This window comes from Caloenas nicobarica, chromosome 33 (assembly GCF_036013445.1).
Source record: "Caloenas nicobarica isolate bCalNic1 chromosome 33, bCalNic1.hap1, whole genome shotgun sequence".
Classification (NCBI taxonomy): domain Eukaryota; kingdom Metazoa; phylum Chordata; class Aves; order Columbiformes; family Columbidae; genus Caloenas; species Caloenas nicobarica.
Window position 1 is genome coordinate 1,623,992 of NC_088277.1, and position 18,535 is coordinate 1,642,526.

The following is an 18,535-nucleotide window of genomic DNA, read 5'->3' on the forward strand; positions in this document are numbered from 1 at the left end:
CTCCTTCCTGCAGAGAGATTAGTGTCACTTGTGTTGTGGGAGATGTGTTAAACGAGTGCTGTTAACAGGGCTTGGCAAGACCTGCTGTACTCTGGAGCTTTCCTTTTCCCCTGGTCCTTGCACCGCTGAACCCTTTTTTCTCTCTGCAGTCTCGAGTACCGATGCTCTTTTTCATGGTGACTGTCCCTTGATTCCCAAATGCCCGTGGACGTTTTTCACAGGCAGTGATTTTCTCAGTTGATCTGAGCTGGCTGGTTCCCTACCCCCAGGTCTTCTTCCAGGGACACGCTAAAAATCAGAGGCTGGTGAAGTCTTCCATCTATTTCTCTTAGGAAAAAAAAAAAAACCAACAAACCAAAAAACCAACCTCCTATTGGAATTGAATAATTTCTCTCTGCCATCAGTCGGAGCCGACTGCGGTGGCTGGGAAGCCCTGGGCACCTTTCCGACGTGGAGGTGACGGGGAGGACGCGTGGGACGTGATGCTGGTGACGGCGGGCGAGGGTCCGACCTGTCCCCGTCCCCACGGGGAGCTCGGAGGTGGCACCAGCCCCTGGAGCTCGGTGTCACTTGGAGCTCAGTGTCCCCTGGAGCTCGGTGTCCCCTGGAGCTCAGTGTCCCCTCCGGGCTCAGCCCCGCGAGCAGGACGGGACACGATGGCACGTGCGGGAGCCGCACCGGGGAGGGCTCGTCCTTCTGCCAGCGCTGAATCGCAACAAGGCGAACTTGTCTCGTTCTTCCTCCCTTTCCGCCCTCCCTCCCTCTGCTCTGGGTGAAAATCCAGCTCTGTTTCTGCGCGGGGAGGATCCTGGCAGGCACCGCACGTCCGCTCGCGCTCAAGGACACAAACCCGCGGTCCTGCGCAGGGGAGAGCTGCTCTCCAGAGGCTTCGCTCCATCGGGACCTGGGACCAGCTGAGCATCATGGGGGGTTCCCCAGGAACCCCCAGCCCCCCCAGCCCCTCCAGCCCAGCCTGCGCAGGGCTGGGGGCAGCTGGTGACCGGGGTTTTGCTCCAAAGCGACATGACGGCGAAGGAGCCGGAGCTGCCCCCGGTCCCCGCGGAGCCACCGCGCTCGGCAGCTGATCCCCCCGACCTCCGGGGACTTTCTGATCCCGTGGGTTTTCTCAGCCAGATTCCAACTTCCACGTGTTTCCCGAGACAATGTCCTCGTTTGTTTGGAGTTGGGCTTCCAAAGAATTTCAAAGCAAAACAACGCACCAAAAAAAAACCCCAAACTGCTTCCAAGCCCTTGTGCTCTCGGGTGGCCCTGGGTCGGTGCTGGGTCCCCCGAGGTGCCGCAGGGGGATCCGTGTGGGTCCCGATGGGGCTGGGCAGCTCCTGGATTCTTTGCTTTATCTATGAAGAAAATACAAGAGAACGTGTGTCGGGAGACACAGACCTGTCCCAACTCCCGCTCCCCTGTTCTTTCTCGTCCCTTTTCCCTGTTTGGGGAAAATTCCACGGGTTTGGTGCCGGGGCTGCGCAGGAATGTCGCTGCTCGGCAGGACGCGTCCAGGGCTGCTGGGAAAGGGCTGCGGAGGTTCCTTGATTTATTATTTCTCGTTTTAAGGTTTGTTGTTTTCTTTTTTCTTTTCTAAAACAAGCCCCCAGGAAGGGGTTTGAAATATCAGGACATTTGATCCCGAGTGTATTATAAACCCTAAATGATAGCAATCTGGCCATTATTAAAATACCTTCCTGGGCAGCATCTATCTAAACAAGCATGTCTAGGAGGTTGTTTTCCTTGACTCCATTTCAGCCCTGTTACTCGTAATGACCTGTCCTGCTGCCAGTGAGCAGAAGAGCTCTAGGGTTTGGGACAAATTGATTTCAGGGCGATGTTGCTCTGCAGAGGAATCCAAGTACATTTCTTTCCCCGCTTTGCATGGAAAGCTATTTTTCTTCCTTGCTTCCTCATCCTAGCCAAGAAAGAGGCTCCGATGTGAACTTACTTGGCAAGAAAGCGGGATGATTGGTAATTTCATCTACTGATTCCTTTTTATATATATTTTTTTTTAATTTAACTGTTTGCGACCGTTTTTGCAGCGGTGATGCGGGGACGGGCGCACACCGGCTCATCAGCTCTTTCTGTTGATGGCCGTGATGATTTAAATCAGCCCGTTAACCAAGCGTGTGCCGGTTTCTGTGCAGCCCGGGGGCAGATCCGCTGCGGGGACCCTCGGGGCCGTGTCCGAGCGCCACCGGGATCATCGCTGCCCACACTGGCCCCATTCCCACTTTCCTATACCCCCACCCCCCCAAATCATCCCCATGGCAGCTCCCCGGGTTCCCATCGAGCCTGTGTCTCTCTCCTCTCACCCAGAAGGAAGCCAAGCGCCCTGTCCCTCCGTCAGCCTCTGCTGAATATTTTTGCCCGTGGAACGGCCTCATTAAGGCAGAGTAATTAGCGGTCCCTTGGCTGCCCTCTGCGCAGCCGAGATGGCGCTTGTTCCATCTCTGTTCCTGCTCACCCCAGCTCTGTGGGGGCTGCGCAGCCCTTGGGGGGGCCGTTTCACCCCCCCGGGTGCATTTGCCGTGTGCGCAGCGGCCGCAGGATCCGTCCCAGCGCCGAGTCAGACGTGCTGGACACGGGCCACCGGCTTCCACCCAGCGGTTCCTGCGCCGAGCTGAACAGCTTAACAGAGAGGGGGGTTGAATTTTCTGTATTTTTTAGCCTGGGTTTCGAAGGAAACAAGGCTGACGTGATGGCGGCGGCTGCGTGTGCCGGTGTCTGTCCCGTCCGCGGTCCCTCCGCCCCGGCGGCGCTGGCACAAGGTTGCGTCTGTTCCGGGGCCGGTGCGGGAGCCTCGAGGGGCGCGGGGTGCCCGTCCGTCCCACGGCCGGTGCCCTTCGGGGCTGGAGTTTGTCTTCGTGCCTGTCCTGTTAACACACTTCTAATTAAGGAAAATTGTCCCCAGGAGCAGTGTTTATCCATGGAGCATGTTGCCGTTACAGAGACGGTCTTGTTCTCCAGGGGAGAGGATGTCTGTGGAGGGAAGAGACAGAAATTCCTCCAGATTATGGTATTATGTAAATGTATCAAACGGATCATTCCCTATAAAAAGGAAAGTAGGAAACCGATGTATTTGAGAAGCCCTGGGGACTGCATTCCTGACGAGCCTCTGTTCCTCTTCTGGAGGCGTTTTTGAACCGAAACATTCGGCAGTTTTTCCAAGCCTTCTTTCCGCAGGAGCCGCGTGTCGCTGGCTCTCCCGGTGCCGCGGGGGGCGAGTTGGGCACGTTTCCCCCTCGCCCCTCGGGCTCTGCCCGGAGCAGCAGGACGCGGCGCTGGCTGCCCCAGGGGCTGCTCTCCCGGTGGTTTCTCCGGTGGGATCGGCAGTTTTGGTGTGTGTCTGCTCGGGGGCTGCACCGGTACCTGGGTGCAGTCGCTGCAGCCCAAACGCTTCGGGCACTTGTTTAGTGCTGGGGTTTGCGTGAGGTCTGAAGCGAAAAACACGGACTGTTCTTAGGAGATGCGCTGGGACATAAATACTCTTTATTTAAAAACAAGGTGCAAATGTCAGCAGCAGAGCTCAGTCCAGCTTTAATCTATCCCGTGTGCTGGGGCAACGGTGAGAATGCACCACAGCAGAGTGGGGACCTTTGGTGGCAGCCCCGTGCTTGGCACTGGGTGATGGTTTCAGCTGCCTCAAAGGGGAGTCTTGCAAGGAGGGTCCCCCGCAGAGCCTGGACCTGTCCTGACCGGCATCCCTGTCCCACTCTGGACACCCCATGGGGATCCCTTTAGGAATCTCAACCGAGAGGTGGGATTTCTGCCCGGCTGCTGCAGTGCTGAGCACTGATTTCCCAGCTCTTTGCACCTTCACCGCTGTGCAAGAGTCAGGGCGAGCTGCTGAGTTGCACACATCTTAATTGCAGCTGTTTCAGGACTGTGTCGAAATCCATGTTTGAGAGAAGATTCCGCGTTTCCTTCCTCCTTGTGTCAGGCCGCAATTGATGTATTTGCAGACTGCACAACAACTGATTCATGCAGAGGAAAGTTATGTGCTGGGTCAGCAAAGCTAGTTCTCCAAAAAAACCCACAGCCTTGCAGTGCTTGAGTGGTGTGGGGCAAATCAGATGCTCCAAGGCCGGGGTTAAGCGGGGGAGAACCTCTGGCAGGAGCTCCTGTGAACAGCCATCGAGCTGGTGACCCACTCGTGTCGAGGAGCAGGACAAGATGCTCCCAGCCCCACCGAGCACAGGACGAAGTTGGATTTGGCGGAGGGAAGGTTGTTGCTGTGTCCTGGTTTTGTTAAAAGCGCGCCCCACGTTGGGCGCCAATAGATCTGTCACCGTTTACTGCAGGGCGACAATAAACATGCTGAGAGTGCCTGGGAAGACTTGTAAGAGTCGTCAGGGCCAAGAGCTTCTCGGGTCGAGGCTGGAGGCTTCTGCTGCCTCTTGGGGCACCCCAAGTGCACCCTGGTAGGGTCGCGACAGGTCTCAGTGGAGGAGTTTGGGTTGGGGGGGACACGTGGGAGCTGGACGCGGCTCCTCAGGCCTTCAGCTTCTTCCAGTGGCGGCCGTGGCGAGGAAAATCCAAGCACGCAGCTTATTTTGCGGCAGGGATTTCAGCAAAAGCTCGGTCAGGATCGCTCGGCTCGCCTTGAGTGTGAAACCAGGAAACATCTGTGCGAGTGGGTTTCGGAGTTTGCTGAAGTTGCCAGCCCGCCCTTGTTGAGCAACGTGCTGCTTGCACGCTGGTGAACTCCTTGGTGCTCCCTCTGCCCTCCCTTGGTCTTCGTCCCTCTCCCCACCAGGAAGGCCAGTCAAGCCCAGTTCGACCAGCAGCGTTCCTGGGCAGCGGCCGGTCGGAGCCCGGCTCGCCAGCGCCGTGAGGTGCGCTGGCTTCTTCCAGCAAGAGCCTTTAAAGTTGACATGCCCCGTTCTCTTCCCCCACGAGCTCGTTTTCAAACACGAGCAAATACAGGAATCTTGGGAAATTAGTTCTGCATGTTGCAATTGCTTGCAACACCCGGTGGTGGTTGAGCAAGGAGGAGGCCTTGACTCCGGGATGGGAATTGGTGGGGGGGACGCACCGGCCAACCAGCCCCACACCGGGAGCCGGGGCAGGAGGAGCGGGGTGGTCGCTGCCCCCGTCTCCTGTCCGTGAAAGTTGTTCGCAGGAGCCGTCCCGTGCCCAGGGACACGCTGGTGCCCCTGAGCTGGGTCCTTGCCCGTGTCTGGCCATGGGACACGGTCCCTGGTCACCCGCTGTCCTGCTGGGGGGCCATGCGGCGCCGGGGGGGAGATGCCGCGTCCCTCGCTCCCATGCCAAGGAGTCGGGGGAGAGCTCTGTGCGGGCCGACACCAGGGGTTAAAAATAGACATTTGCTAAATTAGCTTCCACTGAAAGTTCAAGAGGAAATCCAGGTTTAGCCGAGGCTACAAGAAAGAGCTGAAAATAATAATAAAAACTGATTCCTGCAAAGGAGGAGGGAGGAGGATGGCGAGTGGGGAGAGAAGGAGCAAGCTGAAAAACAAAAGCCTTTGAGGAGGGTAATGCTTTCCAGCTGCAAAAATACAGCCTGGGAGAAGAGCAAGTGCTTGCGTCACCCCCGCTCGGAGCTGGGGCCCGACCGGAGCCCCCCGGGAGCACCGGGACCCCCCGACGGGGAGAGGAAAACCGCGGGCCCGGGGAGCGGGCGGCTGGAAACCTACAGCTTGTTTTGGCCGTTTTCTCGTCTGATTCCTGTCCAGCCTTTGGGTGCCGTGCTGGTGAACTTGTTCCTCGCTGGACGTGGCCCCGTGACGCTGGGGGTTTTGGGGGACAGCGATGGGGAGGATGGACTGAGGTGCGGGCGCTGCTGCCGGGTCCCTCCGGGGGGCGGCCGGGGGTCCCTGCGGGGCCGGGGACGTCCGTCCGTCTGTCCGCCCCTGCTTGGATCGCTCCCCGGATCCTGTGACTCTGACTCAGCCGCGCAGGCGCCAGCCAAGACCTGCTTTTTTGGGGAATTCTTTGCACATCCCTTTGCTGCGGCGTTTCTGTGCGGCGTGACTCAGGCAGCCCCATGGCGGGGGCAGAGCGCGGCCCTCGCCTGCCCCACGCCACCCCCAGGGCACCGTTTTCGGGGGTTTTTGCTCGGCACAAACACTTCTGTGGGGTGCAGGGCTTTGCCCAGGCCCCACCGCCAGCTCTGGCACTTTGGGCACAGCAGAAGCCCCACGGGGCCTTCGGCTCGGCTGGTTTGATGCGAATTCCCCGGCTCTGGCTGTTTCCACTTGTTTTTACGAGCTGCATCACGCTGGGCGGTGGCTGCGGGCGCCGCGGCCTCGCCCTCGTGGAGCGGAGGGCGGTTGGTGACCAGCGGCCATCGCTGCCGCCAGGACGTCCCCATCCCCGCGGCCTCCGCATGAAACGCTCCGTGGAGGCGAGCGAGCGAACCGGCCTGGATAATTCTTGGGGTTTGGGTTTGTGCTGGGACAGGGGAACCCCCAAACCGCTGGGTGCTCATCTCTTCAGAACCCAGGCAGCGCCTCGTGGTGCTACAGCGGGGAAGGGCTTGATACCATCCGGCCGAACCCTGCGAGCAGGGGGAGCGCGGGGCGTTGCAAAATGTCCTGGCTTGATTCATGTTTTCCCTCCCGAGCTTCTGCGCTGGTTAATAATTCAGCAGCGTCTGGCCCTGCTCCTCCGGGGCTGTCTGGGTCCCGGTGTCCTCGGGGTGGTCGGGCGGCCTGCTCTGCCTTGCCCGTGCCGGCCGCGGTGCCGCCACGTCGCTGCGGGGTCTCGGGGGGCACTAACCGAAAGGACAGGGCTCCAAAGCACTTGGCATCTCCCAGAGCTTCCAGGAGCCGCAGCCCATTCCACGGGCTGGCGGGAGGGTGGAGGGGGCTGAGCAGCACCAAACACCGGCCTGGTTGCAAGGAAGGAATTTGGGTTCATTGGGTTTATCCGATTTAACAGGCTTTCACTGGTTTAATTAAATGCTTAAACGCTGCGTGCCAGATGCCGTCTCTCACCTGCTTCAGGGCTCAGGGCGTCCTCACGGCTCTGGATTAGTCCTGCCTGAGCGGGGTTCTGCCCGTGGTGCCTGTGCTGCCCCAGCCCGGGCTCAGCAGGCGTTTGCCATCCCCGTGTTGCTCTTTGTGCCTCTTCCCCCTCTGCTGCTCGGCTCTCCGGGAGCTTTGCGTCCTCCCTGCTCCGTCGCCCACCTTGCAGAGCCATCGCCCTGCTCAGCCGCTGCTCCCGGGGATGCTTTCCCCGGCCTCACTTCTCGGCTGTGTTTGTGCTTGAGGCGCCCGATGGGCTGGGACGTGATCAGAGACCCCACGTGTGGGGCTTCTGGCTCCTGGCTGCCCCCTCCCTGCGTAACCTCACCCCCTCTCCCACCGCCCAGACGTGGAGCAGATGGCTATCGACTGGCTCACGGGCAACTTCTACTTCGTGGACGACATTGACGACAGGATCTTTGTCTGCAACAAGAACGGAGTCACCTGCGTCACACTGCTGGACCTGGAGCTGTACAACCCCAAGGGGATCGCGCTGGACCCAGCTATGGGGTAAGTGTCCTGCTTGGGGGTGGGAGGTGACAGCGTGAGCCGTCTGTACGTCTGTGTCCGCCCTCTCTCCGGATGGAACGTGGCATCCCGGCTCTGAGCTCACGCCTTTGCCCTTCTCACGCAGCAAAGTGTTCTTCACGGACTACGGGCAGATCCCCAAGGTGGAACGCTGTGACATGGACGGGCAGAACCGCACCAAGCTGGTGGACAGCAAGATCGTCTTCCCCCATGGCATCACCCTGGACTTGGTGAACCGGCTGGTTTACTGGGCTGACGCCTACCTGGACTACATCGAGGTGGTGGACTACGAAGGCAAGAACAGACACACCATCATCCAGGGCATCCTGGTGAGCAGGGCCGGAGGGGCAGGGGGATCTCACGGCAGAGTGGCCGGGGGCTCGTCGGAGCTGGAGGGCACTGGGCCACAGGTTCTCATGGGTCCCTCATCCTGAGAAGGACATTGAAATACTAGAGAGAGTGCAGAGGAGGCGCCGAAGCTGGTGAAGGGGCTGGAGCACAAGTGTGATGGGAGCGGCTGAGGGAGCTGGGGGTTCAGCTGGAGAACAGGAGCTGAGGGGAGACCTTCTGATCTCTGACCTGCCTGAAAGGAGCTTGGAGCATGGAGGGGGTTGGTCTCTGCTCCCAAGTGATAGAACAAGAGGAAACGGCCTCAAGTTGTGCCAGGGGAGGTTTAGATTGGATATTAGGAAAAAATTCTTCCTGGGAAGGGCTGTCAGGCATTGGAACAGGCTGCCCAGGGCAGTGGTGGAGTCACCTTCCCTGGAGGGGTTTAAAAGGCGTTTAGACGAGGTTCTGAGGGACATGGTTTAGTACTGGAGTTGGGTGAGGTTATGGTTGGACTCAATGATCCTGAGGGTCTCTTCCAACCGAAATGATTCTGTGATTCTATGTCTCCTAAATTCCTTGTGGATGCCTGCACGGCGCCTTCCAGATCGAACACCTCTACGGGCTCACCGTCTTTGAGAACTACCTCTACGCCACCAACTCCGACAACGCCAACGCCCAGCAGAAAACCAGCGTCATCCGCGTCAACCGCTTCAACAGCACCGAGTACCAGGTGGTGACGCGGGTGGACAAGGGGGGAGCCCTGCACATCTACCACCAGCGGCGACAGCCCACAGGTGGGACCCCGACTACGGGAAAGCATCTGCTTGGACCCCAAAGGCCGAGTGGGGATGGGGATGGGCTGCACCTTCCGAGTTCCCTCTCCTCACGGGGCCGGACACCCAAGATGGGTTCACTTGCCCCGGGGACTCCGTTGGCTGACACCTGGGAGCTCTGGGGGGAAGGGACCCCCCTAAAGCCCAGAGAGCCACTCTCAGGCTGGCAGTACCCACAAGACCATCTCCCGCGTCCCTGCGGCTGCAGACAAGCGTGGCCAGGCCAGCCTTGCCCTGCTCTGGCTGCCAGCGGCCACTGGAGCCCGTGCTCTGCCTTGCAGTGAGGAGCCATGCCTGCGAGCCCGACCAGTTCGGCAAGCCGGGGGGCTGCTCGGACATCTGCCTCCTCGGGAACAGCCACAAGAGCCGAACCTGCCGGTGCCGCTCTGGGTTCAGCCTGGGCAGCGACGGAAAGTCCTGCAAAAGTGAGTCCCGGGGCGCAAAGGGTCCGGTGGCTGCCCCGGTGCCACCCTGGTGATGGTTGTCCCCATGTCCCTGCAGAGCCCGAGCACGAGCTGTTCCTGGTGTACGGGAAGGGGCGTCCGGGCATCATCCGCGGGATGGACATGGGGGCCAAGGTGCCGGATGAGCACATGATCCCCATTGAGAACCTCATGAACCCCCGGGCGCTTGACTTCCACGCCGAGACCGGCTTCATCTACTTCGCTGACACCACCAGCTACCTCATCGGGCGCCAGAAGATCGACGGCACGGAGCGAGAGACCATCCTGAAGGACGGTGCGTGGCCGAAGGGCCCAGCTCAGCGCAGGCAGCCCCCGGGAGCCGCAGTGACGGCCGTCAGCGCATTTCCTCGTGTAACAGCAGCGCTTCTGTCCTCTCCCTTGTGTCTTCGACCCTTAAAACTAAGCTCTGAAGCTGCTGTTTGGGTTTATCTGTAGATAGAGACAGGTACAGCGCACGTGCCCCAAGCTCCACGTGGCTGCGGTACCTCGGGAGGGCTGGGGGGTCCGTCATCCCCGTCGGTTTGAGTTGGGAGCAGGTGGTGCCGAACGCCCTGTGAATCACACGGGGCTCTCGCTTCCACTTCTCGTCAGCCCTGGTGACAAGCGCCTGCTGCTGCTTTTTCCCCAAGGCATCCACAACGTGGAAGGGATCGCCGTGGACTGGATGGGGAACAACCTGTACTGGACGGACGACGGCCCCAAGAAGACCATCAGCGTGGCTCGGCTGGAGAAGGCCGCCCAGACGCGGAAGACGCTGATCGAGGGGAAGATGACCCACCCCCGAGCCATCGTGGTGGACCCCCTGAATGGGTGCGGGTGACCGGGGGGGACAGGGCTGGGGCCACGGCCTCTCCTGCCCGAGTTCACGTCTCGGAGCAGCGGTGGGGTGGGCCGCGAGCCCGGCTCCTCTGCCTCCGTCACAGCGCGGTGTCTGTGGCAGGTGGATGTACTGGACGGACTGGGAGGAGGATCCCAAGGACAGCAAAAGGGGCAAGATTGAGAGAGCCTGGATGGATGGTTCCAACCGCAACATCTTCATCACCTCCAAGACCGTCCTGTGGCCCAACGGGCTGAGCCTGGACATCCCAGCTAAGATCCTCTACTGGGTGGACGCTTTCTATGACCGCATCGAGATGGTCTATCTCAACGGCACCGAGCGCAAGGCAAGTGAAGGCCCCTCAGCCGCTGATTGCCCCAGAGCTCGGGCCATGGGCAGCCAAGCTGTTGTTGGCCACGTTCAGCCACGCTGCCCTGTCTCTTCCTGTCCTCTCCCAATGTCCCTGTTGCGGTTTAACCCAAGCTGGTAATACAACCACACAGCCGCTCACTCACCCCCACACAACAGGGGAGAGAATCGAAAGGGAAGGGAGAAACTTGGATCGAGATAAACACAATTTAATAATATAACGAAATACTAATACACTACAAGTAAATATATATAGAAAACAGAAATAAAAGATACTCAAGGCAATTCCTCATGGGACACGCTGAGCAGCCAGTCCCAGGAAACGGCACCTGGTCCCAAAGCTGATCTAAGAGAGGAAAAAAAAAAAGGAAAAAGGCAGAAAAGCCCAGAGGCCTCTGCAAAACAGCAAAAGCCGAACTAAACCTCCTGCACCAAAAACTCCCCCGGCTGCACCCGAGAGAGAGAGCAGAAGAGCAAACTGGAAGGCCCTGACTCCTTAAATAATTAGGATGAGGCTAATGGGCTGGACCACTCTGATTGCTCAGTCTGGGTGTCAGTCCAGCTCTGTCCATCCATCCCCCTTCCTCGCTGCCTCCCACCTGTGGGCAGAGCTCAGAGTGTCCTTGGCTCTCAGAGCAGAGCAATTCAAACCATTAACTCTGTGCTGGGCTGTTATCTGCTTGTTCTCAAACTGAGTCCAAATAATGGGGGTGCTAGCTGGGAAAAAGAAAGGTTTCTAACTGCGTGAAGAAAATTGACCCATTTTCAGTCAAACCAGCACACTCCCCTGCCCTGTCCTGCCACGCGGGGTGTCCCCCCAGCTAACGCCGAGCCTCTCTACCCCCCTGCGCCCGCAGATCGTGTACGAGGGACCCGAGCTCAATCACGCCTTCGGGCTGTGCCACTACAGCAGCTTCCTTTTCTGGACCGAGTACCGCAGCGGCAGCATCTACCGGCTGGACCAGGCCTCCAAGGTGGTGAGCCTGCTCCGCAACGAGCGCCCGCCCATCTTCGAGATCCGGATGTACGACGCGCAGCAGCAGCAAGGTGCCCGGCACGGCGGGGACCCCATGGCGAGGGGCCCGGGGGCAGCCCCCCGTGGGTCAGCGGGTTGCCCTGGGTGCCGAGTCCCGGTCTCCTCAACCCCCGTCTTGCCTCCGCAGTGGGATCCAACAAGTGCCGCGTCAACAACGGCGGCTGCAGCAGCTTGTGCCTGGCCACCCCGCGGGGACGGCAGTGCGCCTGCGCCGAGGACCAGATCCTGGGAGCCGATTCTGTCACCTGCCAGGGTAGGCGGCCTTGGGGACCCACAAGGGAAGGGTGGGGACATGGGGGACATAGGGTGTGCGGCTCCGCTCTGGCACATCAGCAGCGATGGGCTGGGGGGCTGGTTTGGGGAAGTGAGTGCTCCCCGTGCCCGCAGACGAGTCGTGTTCCCAGCTCAGGTTTCTTCTCTGCTGCCAGCACAGGGCAGAGCCAGGTTCAGGGCTGCGAGCCCGCGTGGTGCTGTACTTCGCCAGCTAAAATGAGAGAGGTGAAGCTCTGCCCCTTGCTCGTGGGCTCCACCTTCTTTGTTTGGCACTTAAGAGCAGGTGCACGTGGGCATGAGTGTCTGTGAACACTCTCAGGGCTGCTGGGTGGTCGTGTAGACATTCTGGGGACACAGGACTGCCCTCACTGCCGCCCTCCACTTGGTTAAAATCATCCCTTCCCTCTGCTTCTCCCTTGCCAGCCAACCCGTCCTACATCCCCCCTCCGCAGTGCCAGCCCGGGGAGTTCGCCTGCAAGAACAACCGCTGCATCCAGGAGCGCTGGAAATGCGACGGGGACAACGACTGTCTGGATAACAGCGACGAAGCCCCCGAGCTCTGCCGTGCGTAGCCACCTCCTGTGCGGTGGGACAGCGGTTTACGCGCTGCCAGGGCAGCAGGATTCGGGCTGAGCTTCCTCCAGATGTGGAGCCAGTGGGTGGATTGGGGTTGGGCAGCCAGGACCTCTGTGTCCCCTCCCCAGCTCTAGGAGCAGAGTGTGCTCGAGTGGTTGAGGGGGGATATTGGAGATTCCCTTCTCTTTGCTCTCTCAGTTTTTTTCTCCACCAGATGTGGAGGAGGGAGGAGTGTGGGTGGGATGGAGAAGGGCAGGTCCTGAGTGTGTCTCCCCCGCAGACCAGCATACCTGCCCCTCGGACCGTTTCAAGTGCAAGAACAACCGCTGCATCCCCAACCGCTGGCTCTGCGATGGGGACAACGACTGCGGGAACAACGAGGACGAGTCCAACTCCACCTGCTCGGGTGAGGAACCTGCCTCGTCCTCCGGGAGCAGCGGGAGAGCTTGCACTGCTGTGCTGAGCCATGGCCTTTGCTGATCCCTGGCACTGCCAGCTCCTAAACCTCTATCTGTCTGTCTGTCCCTGGGCCAGCTCGGACCTGCTCCCCCAACCAGTTCTCCTGTGCCAGCGGGCGCTGCATCCCCATCTCCTGGACGTGTGACCTGGACGATGACTGCGGGGACCGCTCCGATGAGTCTGCCTCGTGCGGTGAGCTGGGGCAGGGAGCGCTGGAAGCACTGGGAGCACTGGGCCCTTTGGGGGAGCACTGCTCTTCACCCCGCCGATGGGGCCGGGTGTGAGATTGGGGCGCGGGGTGTCTCCGCGATGCTGATGGTAGCCCTGCCTCCTCGCAGCCTACCCGACCTGCTTCCCCTTGACGCAGTTCACCTGCAACAACGGGCGCTGCATCAACATCAACTGGCGCTGTGACAACGGTAAGGACCGCGGCCCCGCCGCTGCCGAGGGGGCACAGCCGAGATCAGACGCAGGGGTGCCAGCCTGGCAGGAGACCCCGTCCCTGCAAAAGCCGCTTGCGCTGACCCGCAGAGCCCCGGCCCTGCAGGGAGGAGGCTTTAGCTGGAGCTGCGAGCACATCCTGCAGCACCGAGACCCACGTTTTCCTTGGCTGCCCTTGGGGGAGCGCATGTTGCAGGAACAGCCTGGCAGGGATTGTTTCAGCAGACCTTGGCGTTCTTTGCAAGGTGGCCGAAACCCTGCCCCAGTTTTTGAGGCAAGCGGCTTGTGCTGCTGCGGGCTGAGCCGTCCCAGAGCCCCGGGCAGGCAGGAGAGGTCTCAGGTCTGGCCTCGGATCTGTTCCCAGGACCAGGCTGGGAAGAGAGGGTTTGCCCCAAGGCTCCCCAGTCCCTCCCCTGCGTCTGCTCTCACCCCCCGGCCACTCGCGGTGCCTGTGCAGCCTCTGTGTCCCTCTCCATGTCCACGTCCCAGCGTCACTGTGGTTTCGTTCCGCTCTCTGTGCGTGTGCCATGTCGTGTTGTTTTGTTTGTCATTGTGCCCACTCTCCTGTCTGGTTGGTTCTGTGTTTCAGAAAAAGATTGTGGGGATGGCTCTGACGAAAAGAACTGTCCAAAACCTACCGGTTAGTGCATAGATCAACATGCACCAGCCCCAACCTGGCCCCACGCAGCCCCCAAACCTGCCCCCCCAGAGTGCTGAGAGCTCCGGGGGTGCTCCTGTGAACACCGGCAGTGCCCCCCAGCTCTGGCAGTGCCCCCCAGCTCTGGCTCACCGAGCGCGTTTGCTCAGGAAGCTGCTGGTGGTGAAGCTGCCGGTGGTGGGAGCCAGGAGCAGTTCAGGCTCTGCCGCGGCAGGAGCTGCTGAAGCCACCGGCAGCCCCAGTGCCATTGTCCCCATGTCTGTCACCAGCTCCCCTGTGCAAGGGGATGCAAACGGCCTTGAGCTGCAGCAGGTTCCAGCCCGTGCCCGGCGCGGGGCTGCGTGTGGCAGCACCGTCAGGCTGAAGCTCCCCCTACGATGGGGTTCCCTCAGGCAAGCGACACCCCCCAATTGGCCACACCAGCCCCCCAGCTGTGCCCCGTAGGGAGCGCACCGTCCCCAGCCCCGCTCCCAGAGCGGCCCCGAGCGCCCTCCCGGCCCCCCCAGGTTCATGGCTGATCTATGCAGTTTCTGTGTTTCATTTTCTCTGTGCGCTGCTGGTGCTGTGGCGGGGGGGCGGGAGGGCCGGGGGGTCTCCGCTCATCCTGGCCTCCCCACGAGGGTCCCGCTGCGAGGGGCTGCCCGTCGCCCCGCTCCTGTCACTGGCGTGGTCCTGGTCCATCCCATCCCTCTTGTTCCTGCTTCCCCTCTCTGGCGAGGGGTCTGTGCCTCATCCCTCCTGCTGTGGCTCCGCCAGCCCCCCCCGGCCGGCCGGGCGCCCCCTGAGCCCCCTCCCGCTGCCCTTCCCTCCGCAGACAACGACTGCGGGGACAACAGCGACGAGGCGGGCTGCAGCCACTCCTGCTCCAGCAACCAGTTCAAGTGCAACAGCGGGCGCTGCATCCCCGTGCACTGGACCTGCGATGGGGACAACGACTGCGGGGACTACAGCGACGAGACTCACGCCAACTGCACCAACCAGGGTGAGGCTGGGCTGGCCCTGCGCCGCTCCTCGGTGTCCCCATGGGGGTCCCAGGTCCTGCGGGCGATGGGGGGGTGAGCGCAGCCGATGGAGCCTCTCAGGCATCAGCTTTGCTGCCATCCTGCCTGGAGAGCTGAAAGCCCCCCCAGTAGAGCCCCTGCTTCCAGCAGGGAATCTGCCCGCTCTGCGTGCCCAGGTAGCCCCTCTGGGTGCCCCTGGTTCTCCTCCTGCCCCCCAAACCCCCCGGCTCCTCCGGGTGCAGGTGGTGACCGGGTTCTGTGTCCTCCCACCAGCCACACGCCCCCCCGGGGGCTGCCACACCGACGAGTTCCAGTGCCGGCTGGACGGGCTCTGCATCCCCATGCGCTGGCGCTGCGACGGCGACACGGACTGCATGGACTCCAGCGATGAGAAGAACTGCGAGGGGGTCACCCACGTCTGCGACCCCAACGTCAAGTTTGGCTGCAAGGACTCGGGTGAGAGCAGGGGAGGGGGGACCTGCCACGGCTCGGTGGGGACAGGGACAGTGGAGGAGGTGGGGTGACACCAGCTCTGGGGAAGCCAGGACTTCAAGTAACTGAAATAACATCTCTTTATTGTCCGATCTATTCCCCCCTCGGCAGCCCGCTGCATCAGCAAGGCCTGGGTCTGTGACGGGGACAGCGACTGCGAGGACAACTCGGACGAGGAGAACTGCGAGTCGCTGGTGTGCAAACCCCCCTCGCACACCTGCGCCAACAACACGTCCATTTGCCTCCCCCCCGAGAAGCTCTGCGATGGCTCCGACGACTGCGGGGACGGCTCCGATGAGGGCGAGCTCTGCGGTGAGTGCGAGGTGTCCCCAGGACACGGGGTGTCCCCAGGATACGGGGTGTCCCCAGGCCAGCAGCAGGACGAGGACCTGACAAGCGCATCCTCTCTCTCTGCACAGACCAGTGCTCCCTGAACAACGGCGGCTGCAGCCACAACTGCACCGTGGCCCCCGGTGAGGGCATCATCTGCTCCTGTCCCCTGGGCATGGAGCTGGGCTCGGACAACAAGACCTGCCAGATCCAGAGCTACTGCGCCAAGCACCTCAAGTGCAGCCAGAAGTGCGAGCAGGACAAGTACAATGTCAAGTGCTCCTGCTACGAGGGCTGGATGCTGGAGCCCGACGGCGAGAGCTGCCGCAGCCTGGGTGCGTGTGGGTGGGCTGCAGGGCTGGCACCATCCCGCTGCCTGTCACGGCGCGTCCCTGTGTCCTCCGGCTCTCAGGGGAAGCAGCAGTGGAGCTGAGGACCGTGCTGATGGGCATAGCCGGTTCCTGGGAGGGATCTGCCTGCTGGTGGTGGCCCCATTGCTTGTCCCCACCCGGCATGAGCTGCCCTTGGGGGTGTGGGTGGTCCCCTAGCCCCTGCCAGTCGCCCCTGCCTGCACGTGCCCCTTCTGACCCTGCTCTGCTCTCCCCAGACCCCTTCAAGCCATTCATCATCTTCTCCAACCGCCACGAGATCCGCCGCATCGACCTGCACCGGGGTGACTACAGCGTCCTGGTCCCCGGGCTGCGCAACACCATCGCCTTGGACTTCCACCTCAACCAGAGCTCGCTGTACTGGACCGACGTGGTGGAGGACAAAATCTACAGGGGAAAGCTGCTGGAGAACGGGGGTGCGTGGCGCTGGGCGGGGGCCAGATGAATGGGACGGTTCTGGGGTAGGGTGACTGCTGGAGCCCACAGCCCCTGTAGCGATCCTGTCCAAAGTGGCTCATTATGTAGGAGTTAATTAGCATTCCCAGTGCTTCCCTAATGGTAGTTGCAACCCAGCAGCTGGGAGCACAAAGCCGGGCCCCCTCCCCATCAGTGCTGCAGAACTGTGGAACAGGAACACCGGGGTCCGGCACCAGGACCACGTGCCCCTGCCAGTGAACCCAGTCCAGCCCACTGGGAGCTGTTCTGGACTGGGGTGTGATGGTGGCAAGTGGGACAGGGAGGGGACAACAGCCTGAGCCCCCCTGGTGCTGTCCCGCAGCTCTGACCAGCTTTGAGGTGGTGATCCAGTACGGGCTGGCCACCCCCGAGGGCCTGGCCGTGGACTGGATCGCCGGCAACATCTACTGGGTGGAGAGCAACCTGGACCAGATCGAGGTGGCCAAGCTGGACGGCACCATGCGAACCACACTGCTGGCTGGGGACATCGAGCATCCCCGCGCCATCGCCCTGGACCCCCGCTATGGGTACGGCAGGAGGAGGGGTTGGTCACCGGGATGTGGTGGCATCTTTGGGATCTTGCACGGGGACCGGGCTGGGGGCAGAGCTTGGTGTCCCCATGCTGACCGTCCCCCTCGCTGTCCCTCGCAGGATCCTCTTCTGGACGGACTGGGACGCCAGCCTGCCGCGCATCGAGGCCGCCTCCATGAGCGGCGCGGGCCGGCGCACCATCCACAAGGAGACAGGCTCCGGGGGCTGGCCCAACGGGCTCACCGTCGACTACCTGGAGAAGCGCATCCTCTGGATCGACGCCAGGTGGGACCAGGACAACCCATCTCTGCCCTGCGCCTCACTGTCCCCTCCGGATGCCCTCCCTGTCCCCTGCCCAGCCCCTGCCTGCTCTCACCCCTTGTCTCTGCCGGGCGCAGGTCAGACGCCATCTACTCAGCGCTGTACGATGGGACGGGACACATCGAGGTGCTGCGGGGACACGAGTACCTGTCGCATCCCTTCGCCGTCACCCTGTACGGCGGGGAGGTCTACTGGACCGACTGGCGCACCAACACGCTGGCCAAGGCCAACAAGTGGACGGGGCACAACGTGACGGTGGTGCAGAGGACCAACACGCAGCCCTTCGACCTGCAGGTCTATCACCCATCCCGGCAGCCCCTGGGTGAGGCCTGGGGACGCGGAGGCGCTGGGGTGGGGCGGGAGATGCGTGGCGGGGAGGTGGCACCGGCGCTCGGTGCCCCCTGGAACCGGGGTGTTGCTGAGTCTCGTCCCCTTTGCAGCTCCTAATCCCTGCGAAGCCAACGGGGGCAAAGGGCCGTGTTCCCACCTCTGCCTCATCAACTACAACCGCACGCTGTCCTGTGCCTGCCCGCACCTCATGAAGCTGGACAAGGACAACACCACCTGCTATGGTAGGGGGCTGCCCAGCCCACCCCGTGGCGGCGGAACCGGCTCTGCCGCCCAGGCTGAGGTCTCACCGCTGCCCCTCTCATCCTCCCCAGAGTTTAAGAAGTTCCTGCTGTACGCGCGGCAGATGGAGATCCGCGGCGTGGACATCGACAACCCCTACTACAACTACATCATCTCCTTCACGGTGCCCGACATCGACAACGTCACGGTGGTGGACTACGACGCCCTGGAGCAGCGCATTTACTGGTCTGATGTCCGCACCCAGACCATCAAGAGAGCCTTCATCAACGGCACCGGCGTGGAGACCGTCGTGTCTGCGGGTGGGTGTGCAGGAGAAACCCTCGTACGGCTGCTCCTGTCACATCTGCATCAGGGCAGAGGCACCAGCCTTCCAGAGACGTTGGCTCCGTGAGATCAGCCCTTCTTTGGGTGTTACCCCAGCCCTGTCCTCACAACTGACGAGTCTCCTTTCTCTCTTGCCTTCCAGACCTGCCCAACGCTCACGGCCTCTCTGTGGATTGGGTTTCCAGAAACCTCTTCTGGACCAGCTACGACGCCAACAAGAAGCAGATCAATGTGGCCCGGCTGGACGGCTCCTTCAAGAACGCGGTGATCCAGGGGCTGGACAAGCCCCACTGCCTGGTGGTTCACCCGCTCCGAGGG

At 61.6% G+C, this 18,535-nt stretch overlaps 1 protein-coding gene across 6 annotated transcripts in view; it reads left to right on the plus strand.

Annotated features, from left to right (window-relative positions):
- Positions 1–18,535, plus strand: part of LRP1 (LDL receptor related protein 1) — a 70,565-nt gene that overhangs the window by 23,892 nt on the left and 28,138 nt on the right. For 4 of the 6 annotated variants that reach the window (XM_065654295.1, XM_065654296.1, XM_065654299.1 and 1 more), the window contains 25 exons: positions 7,346–7,508; positions 7,633–7,855; positions 8,461–8,650; positions 8,971–9,114; positions 9,191–9,427; positions 9,783–9,963; positions 10,094–10,316; positions 11,197–11,386; positions 11,503–11,628; positions 12,072–12,212; positions 12,505–12,630; positions 12,759–12,875; positions 13,022–13,102; positions 13,714–13,764; positions 14,597–14,764; positions 15,057–15,239; positions 15,387–15,587; positions 15,695–15,940; positions 16,213–16,410; positions 16,773–16,977; positions 17,102–17,266; positions 17,380–17,624; positions 17,743–17,874; positions 17,965–18,192; positions 18,360–18,534. In XM_065654295.1, the coding sequence (XP_065510367.1) occupies positions 7,346–7,508; positions 7,633–7,855; positions 8,461–8,650; positions 8,971–9,114; positions 9,191–9,427; positions 9,783–9,963; positions 10,094–10,316; positions 11,197–11,386; positions 11,503–11,628; positions 12,072–12,212; positions 12,505–12,630; positions 12,759–12,875; positions 13,022–13,102; positions 13,714–13,764; positions 14,597–14,764; positions 15,057–15,239; positions 15,387–15,587; positions 15,695–15,940; positions 16,213–16,410; positions 16,773–16,977; positions 17,102–17,266; positions 17,380–17,624; positions 17,743–17,874; positions 17,965–18,192; positions 18,360–18,534 (4,339 nt within the window). The remainder of the gene's footprint in view (positions 1–7,345; positions 7,509–7,632; positions 7,856–8,460; positions 8,651–8,970; positions 9,115–9,190; positions 9,428–9,782; positions 9,964–10,093; positions 10,317–11,196; positions 11,387–11,502; positions 11,629–12,071; positions 12,213–12,504; positions 12,631–12,758; positions 12,876–13,021; positions 13,103–13,713; positions 13,765–14,596; positions 14,765–15,056; positions 15,240–15,386; positions 15,588–15,694; positions 15,941–16,212; positions 16,411–16,772; positions 16,978–17,101; positions 17,267–17,379; positions 17,625–17,742; positions 17,875–17,964; positions 18,193–18,359; position 18,535) is intronic. The other 2 variants (XM_065654297.1, XM_065654298.1) reach the window with 1 other exon arrangement.